Consider the following 9,154-nt stretch of genomic DNA (forward strand, 5'->3'; position numbering starts at 1 on the left):
CTGCTGAACGCCGGAGCCACCTGCCACATGAAAATGACACTGATGGAGGAAAAGCACACGTCCACCTGAGCAGACCAGCCATCAGGCTGTCCTCCCCCAGGCTGTCTGGGATCCTGAAGGCCCGCTGAATTGATCAAATGACCCCTGGGCTGGACAGTGGCCATCGAACTCCTCAGGGCCCAGTTCTAGCTCCCGTGTCCCCCGGGAATAGGCAAGACACAGGGTCCTGCCTGGGGAGGGCTTGAGAGAGCCGACTCACCCTCCCTGATAAAATAAAAATAGTTGGGGAAGAGGCGCCCAGACGTGCGGGGGGACGAGCTGCTTCTTCCAGACGTTTAAATAATCTCCGCCATATGTGTGTGGGCCTGTCCCTCCCTTCTGTGCGGCGCTGGGCCAGGGGCCGGGCTGATGATCTCTGATAGGCACCACCATCCACACCGCCCACCACAGCGGCTGGGGCAGGGTGGCCACTTCCTCTTTCCTCCTCTCCACCCCGAGCACAGCTGAGCACCTCCTGCCTGCGGAGTTGAGCCTGCTGGAGAGAGCAGTGGTGGGCAGATCTAGGGTGCTGGGGAGGCAGGCAGCAGGCTGAGGACCCCCCCCCAGGGGTCTGGGAAAGGGACAGGGCTGGAGAAGGCTCAGAGGATCCTTGCCTCTGTATGTCCCACGGTTACGGATCATTCTACATAAGGTAGACACAGGAAGGCCTATCGAAAGTCTTACAGAAAGGCAGAGAAGGGACTAGCAGTTAGTGTAATGGCTACGTCGCTGGACTCCCATGTAGTTGACTGTGGTTCGAGTCCCGGACCCGGTGGCTTAAACTCAGGCCGGGCGCGTGTGCGTGCCCAAGATCTTGAGAGGAGAAAAAAGGAGAAGGGATTGTGGTGTGGCCATCCCCTCTGGGGGGTGATTTCTCACTTTCTGTCTCTCTGTCTCTCTCTGTCGCACACCCTATAACGAAAAACAAACAAAAAAAAAAAAAAAAAAAAAAGGGCAGAGAAATATTGGAAGAGGAAGGGGTTTCAGGGAGACTGGGTCAGGCCTGCAGTGCACTGGGTCGTGTGGCCCGGGGTCAGGGCTGTCACTGGACAAGGCCTGGGAGATGTGGAACCCCACAGAGAGGGTAGAGACATGTTCCCCGTGCCCTAGCCCCCCCATACATGCTTGCTGAGTGAAGCGTGAGTGAATAGGGTGTGCACCATCCCCACACCCCTGTTACGGGAGGAGGCGCTGTAAAGGTGTCCGTGTGTGTGTGTGTGTGTGTGTATGCTCTGGGAAGCTCGTGGGTGTGATTTGTGAGTTTTGTTGAAAGATTAAGTTGGTTTTCCAGCCTTCCCCAGGGAGAGGTGGAGATGCTAAGCTGCCGCTGGCCTCTTGGTGACAGCAGCCGAGCCCGTGTAGCCTACTGTGTTAGGGCAAGATCGATCTCCGCCATAAAAACACAATTAAACCAACGCTGCCCTGGCTTCCGACAGTGCAGGCTCCTTCCTCAAGCAGCTGCTGCCTGTGTCCTGTGCAGGGCTTGGGGAAGAAGGAGTGTGGAGCTGCAGGGATGTGCTTACGACCATGAGGAAACTGAGACACAGAGATGGGGGAGGGCTCCCACGGACAGGGGAGGGTCTGCCAATGTCCAGGTCATTGGGTGCAGCCACAATGCAGTGACTGAGCTGAGGGTCATGGGCGGCCTCCTTGGGGGTGTCAGTGTGGGACTTGAGCCCTCTCTCCATCGGGGCCGGAGGGGGGGTGGCCCTGCCGGTCTGCACAGCCATCTGTCCTGATGCATCTGTTCCAGGCTTCTCTGGACCCAGCTGGAGCTGGCCTAGCCCTAGAGAGCTGGACCCACCACACCAGTGCTGGCATTGGCAGTGCCAGGTGCTGGTTTCTGCCACCTCCCAGGAGTGGACTCGGTGGTCTTGTTCTCCTCTGTCCTGCCCACTTTTCCTCTTCACCCACACTTGTCCAGCAAGTGCCTGAGAGGTGCTGGGTTGTTGCATGTGCAGGGATTGAACAGGGAGCAGGAGGGTGAGATCCTGCCCACGGGGCACCCCAGGGGTCAGACAGTGCTGGAGGGACCTTAAGGAGCAAAGTGGGGGCTGAGGGAGAGGAGTGGCCTGGGAAATAACCCCTAGACCAGCGCTTTGCCTTTTCCCCACGGATGCTCTTCCCCGACAAGGGCTGCCAGTGCCCACTTGGCCTGGTCTGAGCGGCTGGAGAGCGGGTGTAGCCCACCTGGGAGCAGTAACTCGACTCCTATCTGAGCCCCTGCAGGGGCAACTGCAGGGCGCTAGGCAGGAGAGGCTGTTTCAGGTGTCCTGGTTCATCTTGGGCAGAAGGAACTGAAGCAGGCTGGAGGCGTGGACCATGGTAGGAGCTGGTGGCCTTTGAGAGACACAGCATCCTGGCTGTCTTGGTTGCTCGGGGCAGCTGGTGTGTGGTCCAGGACAGGAAGGGCAAGCTCCCTTTCATGAGCTCATATGGGGGCACTATCTGGCCTCCAGGTGTTGGCCCTGGGTCTTCTCTAGGCAGCACCTGGGTAGGTTTCTCAAGTCCCTGGACCTGGGCTCTGAGTGTGACTCTGCAGGAATAGAGTGGACCCCTGTGGATGGTGGATGTGAGGCTCCTGGCTGGCATTGCCCCCTCAAGCCCTTGAGGAGCTGGGGGGAAGGGGTGCTCTCCCACCTGGCATGTACCTGGCTGTTCTAGGGCTGCTGCCCTGCTGGAGGCAGTGGGTGGGAGCTAAGGGAGGGGTGGGGCCAACCTCAAGCTATCTGGGTTCAGGGCCTGTGGGCATCTAGGTAAGTTCAGCCTCGCTTGGCCAGTGACCTGGGGCCTAGCCTTTGCTTGGACCTGGTCTAGCTCAGCTGCACTGTGAGCGCAACATGGACACCCCCGGGCTGGGACTCCCCTGCCCTGTCCTTGGCACTCTCGGCAGCTGTGTGTAGTTCTGTGTCCATCTGTCTTGGAGTGTTAGAGGTGGGGTGGGGTCACCTTGGTCCAGAGGGCAGCCAAGGGGCCTCACTGGCAGAGCCCTGAATCAGGGCAGATTAGCTGGCTTTCATCTGCCTGGTAAGCGGAAGATTATGGCCTGGGACAACTGAAGAGGGGAGTCGAGGGTGCAGGGGTCTGGACCTCATGTTGGGGGGCTGTGGCTAGGCCTACTCGATCTGTGCTCTGTCCCAGAACCCCTGCCCTGGCTAGAGGGAGACTAGTTAGTGGCTGAGAGCCGGAAGGCATGGCCCAAGGCAGTGGGGGTGGGGGCAGGGGCAGCCAGCCCTGGGAAGCTTTGAGGAAGGGAGAGAGGATGGTGGGAGGCCACCACACAGGGCAGGGACATCCAGGGACATGGAGACCTCTGAGGGCAGAGGGAGAACTTGCTCTTTCCGGGTGTGAGGAGTCATGGGCTTCCAAGCGGGAAGAGAGTAGCTGGCTTTGTGGGGGGCCCTCTGACGGAATAAGGCATAGCTCGCTTGTGCACAGGGCAGGGGACATGTGGCTCCGGGCATGGAGCATGGGGTCCCCAGGGCCAGTGTCCCCAGGTACTTGGACTCGCCTCCTGACCTAGCTTTGGCCCTGATGCTCCCCTGGGGATGCCCTTACACGGGTGGCAGTGCTGTCTTCTGGAGGACTCCCAGGACTCCTGCCCTTTCCTGTCTCTGTGGCTAATGGCACCCTAATTCAATTCCATGGCAGAAAGTGCAGAGCCGCCTGCTGGCCCCCGCTGTACAACTGCTCCTAATTGGGTTCTGGGGTCTGGCTTTGAGTCGATTACAGGGGATCTGGCCAGGCTTCCTGTTGTCCAGGGCATGTTGATGGTGAATAGGGAGGGATGGGGGGCCCAGGGGCCCAGTGGCCAAAGGAGTCCCCAGTAGGGTTGTTGCAGCTATGGGGCCAGCTCAGCTGGCAGGGGCTCCCAGGGCCAACCTGTCCTTTAATGGGGGCCTGGCAGGGGTGAGATAGCTTGGGATGCCCAGTGACCCCCATCTCTCCTGCTCTCCACTCCCCAGAGCTCCACTGGAGGAGTGCCCTCTGCTCCTTAGGTGCTCGATGTCCCCAGGGCAGCCGTGGCTGGCTTCCACTGTGCCCTACAGCCAGCTGGCTGGTGGGAGGGTGGGCAGGCCCTCCCTGACCAGGCCCCCTCTCCAATCAGGTGGCCATGAGGGGGCAGAATGTGGTGATGAATGTGGCTGGGCACTGCGCCGCCTCCTCTGCAGGCTGTGGCCTGGGGAAAGGTCAGATGGGAGCCCAGGCCTCGGGGCCTCCCATGAGCAAGGGAGACAGCAGTGCTGGACCACACTCCGGGGACCTACACCCTCCAGCCGAGGTGACGGTTGCAGCAGAAGGGGCATGCAGGGCCGGGGTCAGAAAGGCCTAGCAAGTGGCCCTGGTCCACTGGGCTGTGCTTTCCAGCACCGGAGGGCCAGGCGCTGGCACAAGCTGCTGCTGCTTCTAGCTCACCTCCAGGTCCACCAGCTTCCAGGCTCAGAGGATCCCGTTGGAGGTATGAAGGGCGTGGGGGATGAGCAGGGCTTGTCCGAGACCCAGGCTGAGATGGAGAGGAACAGATAGCCGCCTCGGGCATCTGGTGAGGGCAGGAATGTGGGAACCCAACCCACACGTGCCCTCTAGTGTGCCTCTGGGAGGATCCCCAGGCCTGATCGGTGTGTCATTTGGGTTCCCAGGAAGGCCACCTAGCTGTCCGTCATTCCTCAGCCTGGTGGCCTGGGCCCTTGGATGACTCTGCTGCCTCCCAGCCCTCCTGGTCCCAGCTGGGAGTTCCCTTGGCCTAAATCCTCTAGCCAGCTGGGCCGGAGCCAGCTAGGATTAGTGCAGGGGATTGGCCGAAGTGTGGGCGGAGCAGAGGCCTCGCGGGGCGCGGCTCCTGCAGCCCCTGGACCCAGCTTCCTCAGGGACTGCTTGGGGGCCCTGGAGGGTGGGTGGGCTGGCCTGGGAGCCATCTGAGACAGCAGGCAAGAGTTAGGCCAATGCCAGCACGGCCAGGGAACAGCCCTGAGGGGGCTTCAGGGAGCTCTGAGGGAGAGGAGGAAGATGCAGAGGAGAGAACGGGGCCCTGTGGAGCCTCTGTGTGACATGTCACTGAGGGCAGGATCGGGGGCACCAGCCCTCCCTAGGATCCCGGAGTCGGACCCTGGCCACCATCTGGGCCTATCTGACCCTTGGTCATCTGCTACTAGCCGGGCCAAAGGAGCGGTGGCCTGCCTGGTGGAGGTGTTCCTCTGGGTTGGAGGGAGCGTGGTGATTTCTCCTCAGTGGCAGCCAGACTCACTAGGTAAGAAGGGGCAGGGAAGATGCACCCAGCTGGGGCCACAGGGCCATGTGGGTGCCTCGGGGGGTGGGTGCTGCTCCTGGAAGTGTGGAAGTCCTGGGGTCTCACATTGGACCCCACTCAAGCCTCTAACTTCCCAGCACCTTGGCTGTCCCTCTGGGGGGTCAAGAAAACTGGTAATGATGGCTGTCCCCACCCTTCTGCTTCTCAGAGGAGCCCTCCAAGCCCTGTTGCCTCTCCTCTGTGGGGAGGGGAAGGGACAGGCCTGGTGTGAGTGTGCCGTGGAAACTCAGGTAGCTCTGACGCTTTTGTTGTGGGAGGTTTCTGGCATCTTGGGGGTCAGTGGCACATTCAGCCTGGGTGGAGGTGGGCCAGGGGGCTGATACCAGGCACAATGGCCCTTGATGCTTAGAGGTGGGCAGAGGGCCTCTGGCCTCTGTGAGACTGCAGAGTTGGGAGGGGCCTGCAGGCAGAAGAGCTGAGCGTGTCTCTCGGTGGCCCGTGGGAGCCCTGTCAGAGCTGTCCGTGCTGCCTGTCTGCTCCAGCGGTAGACAGGGCCTGTCCAGGCAGCCACCTTCCAGAGCCCCGCTCACACAGCTAGTAGTGTGCCCCTGGGAGGGTCCCAGGCTTGAGCCCAGACATGGGTCCTGTTCTATGCCTGTGGGGCCTGTCCTTGTCCCCAGCAGCCACACCTGTGTCCTCACCTGCCTGCAGTTCCCTTCTACTTACATTCAGATATCAGCCTCTCCTTCTAAGAGGTTCTCCAGGGCTGGTGCTGGCCATGGTCCTCTGTGATGCCTACTGTGGTGGGGAGGGTCCCATTATGGAGGTTAGTTTCCTTGTGCTTCAGAAGATGGTACTTCTAGGCCTGGGTTTTCTGTAAGCAGGTGGGCAGGGCCTGAGGGGTGCAGGGTTGACTCGTTCCTGGGCTGGGGCCGGATGACCTGGTCTGACCTGCCTGGAGCCCACGGCCTCCTCCTCTGGGGCCTGGGAAATACACAGCTGCAGGGAGGAGGTGGACAGAGGAGAGGGGGCAGGTGGGCACAGGTGAGTGTGTGCTATGGAACTCAAATCTAGGGCCACGACTTCCCAGATCTATGTCCTCGAGCAGGGCTTACTCCCTGTGGCCTTGGGGAGCGAACAGAGATGATGCTTCCTTGTGTGGGGGAGGGTAGCTTTCCTAAAGATGCCACAGTAACAGGGCATGGGGACTCAGGAACAAGACCTATGACTGGGGCCAGCAGCCAGGCTGGGCGTGGGGTAGCTCTGCCTGGGGCTCCTTCCCCAGTGGCTCCTGAGGGCCAGCCCAGCTCAGCTGCTGCATCTGTGCATCCCCAGGTCACCACCCTGCTGACTTCCAGTGCTCTTCAGTCTGAATGATGGCCAGGTGGAGGGGGACAAGCAGATGGCTAGGCAGGCAGGAGCAAGGGCCTATCTGGGACTGAGCTGTGTCTCTGAGCCAGCACCTGGAGCGGCAGGCAGCCCTGGGGGTCCGGCCTTGGCTAGCAGTGGGCAAGCGGGCAGATAGGTAGGTGGTCGGCCTCTGTGCCCATCTTGAGCACATGGGATCCCCGGGCAGGTGGTGGGCTTTGTCGTGGTGCTTGTTGACACACTGTGTCTGTCTCTGAGTTAGTCTGTCTGTCTACTTCCAGTGGAGCGATGTATGAGCACCATGCAGGAGGGGACACAAATGGTGAAGCTCCGTGGCAGTTCCAAGGGCCTGGTCCGCTTCTACTACCTGGATGAGCACCGTTCCTGTATCCGCTGGCGGCCCTCGCGCAAAAACGAGAAAGCCAAGAGTGAGTGCGCAGCCCGGGAAGGGGTGTGGGACAGCTCAGAGCCCTTGGGTGAGCACATAGGGTGGGGACCACTCCCAGAGCTGCGCTGGACAGTTGAGGGGCAGTAAGAGCCTGAGCCCTGGACATCTCCAGACTCGGTTGGCCATGGAGTTCTGCAGTGACTTCTGGACCATGAGATGGAGTGGGGACAAGCCCTCTGAGACTCAGTGGGCACCCAGCCCTGTGCTGAATAATTGGTCTAAAGGTGGGGAGCTCCTCCTAATAGAGATAGAGATCCTAGCTGGGGCACATTGAGGAAAGGGTTGCCTGACAGCTGGGGTGGGAGCCCTTGGCCTGGGGTGTGGGAGCAGTGGGGCTTTGAGCTGGAGGCTTTGCGAGGGTTGAAGCGTGTGGGGAATTGGGTGAGGATTCTGGGGATCAGGGAGAGACATCTAAAGGTCCTTGTGGGCCGGGAAGTGGGTGTATACCAAAGGTCCTCTGGGTCTGTGGACAGGCAGGACCCATGGGTGTCAGGGCAGGGCCTCAGGCTTCCTGTTAGCTAGAGTGCTGCTGCCATGGGGCCCTGGGGAGACCGCAGAGCCGCAGGGAGGTCTGCTTGCCGTTGAGCCCCAGGTGAGGGCATCCTGGGGTGGAGGCTCTTTCTGGTCCCCAGAAGCCAGTTTAGGAGCAGGGCAGGACCACCTTCTGGGTCAGATGAGCTTCCTCCAGGCTGCAGTACCAACCGAGAGCACCTTCTCTGGGCCAGACACTGCTCCGGGCACCGGGCCTGGGTATCTTCTGGGAGGGAGGCTGAGGCAGAGCTGGAATGCTAGTGGGAGAGGGGCCGCAGTGTGAGAACACAGAGGATGGCAATGTCAGGAGGAACAGGAGGGCGAGGGGTCAGGAGGACCCCTGGGGAAGGGGTGATTGGGCAGGTAGAGTCAATGGGGAAGGAGCAAGATGAAGCGACTGTCCCCTGGCCATCAGCCCCTGCCCGTGGTTGGGGTCCACATCTCTCCCTATGGCCATGCACATGCCAGGGCAGTGGAGGCAGGCCTCACTCTGCACTCTCAGTGGGGAGCCCTCAGTGGGAAGGCCCATGCCCCCAGGCAGGGGAGGCTGGGGAAGCAGGGCTGTGGAGAGAGTAGTGGCAGATGGAGGAGTGCAGATAGAGAAACTGAGGTTCAGCCAGGGGAGACAGTCCATAGTCATCTAAAAGGCAGGGGCAGGGCTGGGATGGGACCCAGGACACTCATCACAGCTCTCAAGGTCTAGAAAGGTCTCAGCTTTCTTATCTCGGTCCAGGGTGCTGCCATGTTTGCACTATCACATGAGACTCGATGACGTCCAGAGGTACTGGTGCAGGGCCTGGCGCAGTGAGCCGAAGGGCGACAGGAGTCAGCAGATACAGGGAGGCTGTGAGGACAAGTGGGCACGGTGGCTTTCCCCACTGCTGAGTTGAGGTTACCTGTGGCCTGTGTGTATGGGGGCTCCTGCCACAGACATGGGAACAGATTCTCAAAAGACCCTCTGAGCTCGCCTACTCGTGGAAATTCAGCTTTTGAATGGAGGCTTCATGGAACTCTCGTGGCTATGGCCAGGAATGAAACCCTGGAAGGAATCTGAGCTGGCACATGCAGGGCCAGGACCCCATGAGTCTCCTCGCCCCCTGACCCCTACACCTGCTGTGCGGGAGTTTATTACAGAGGCAGCCACAGGATTTGCCAAGCCTGGCCAACAATTGCCTCTCTCAGAATGGCAGGGGGGGGGGGATGAGTTGGCTGGAGCCTGGCAGATGGAATTGGCTGTCCTGGCTGCCTCGCTCCACCAGCTCAGCCAAGTGTGGAGCCAGAGCCAGCCGGAAGCCTGGGGTTGCCAAATGGGGGGAGGCAGCCCTGCTCCCTCTTGGGTTGTGTGGATCTTTTTTGTATCCAACAGGGGAGTGTAACCGTAAGGTCAGAGCAGAGCTGGGGAGAGAGGGTTCTTCAGCCAAACTCGTGAACGTGCTGAGGGTCCCCCGCGTACCTGGGCTCTGTGAGAGAGTGTTGCTGTGAGCCCTGCTCCCCAGGCTGCTCAGCCGCCATGCTACGGG

General features: G+C 60.7%; 1 protein-coding gene across 2 annotated transcripts in view; it reads left to right on the top strand.

Annotated features, from left to right (window-relative positions):
* Positions 1-9,154, top strand: part of PLCH2 (phospholipase C eta 2) — a 45,052-nt gene that overhangs the window by 5,330 nt on the left and 30,568 nt on the right. For both annotated transcript variants that reach the window (XM_006161172.1, XM_027765435.1), the window contains exon 2: positions 6,937-7,083. In XM_006161172.1, the coding sequence (XP_006161234.1) occupies positions 6,937-7,083 (147 nt within the window). The remainder of the gene's footprint in view (positions 1-6,936; positions 7,084-9,154) is intronic.

This window comes from Tupaia chinensis, unplaced genomic scaffold (genome assembly GCF_000334495.1).
Source record: "Tupaia chinensis unplaced genomic scaffold, TupChi_1.0 Scaffold138365_1, whole genome shotgun sequence".
Lineage (NCBI taxonomy): Eukaryota > Metazoa > Chordata > Mammalia > Scandentia > Tupaiidae > Tupaia > Tupaia belangeri.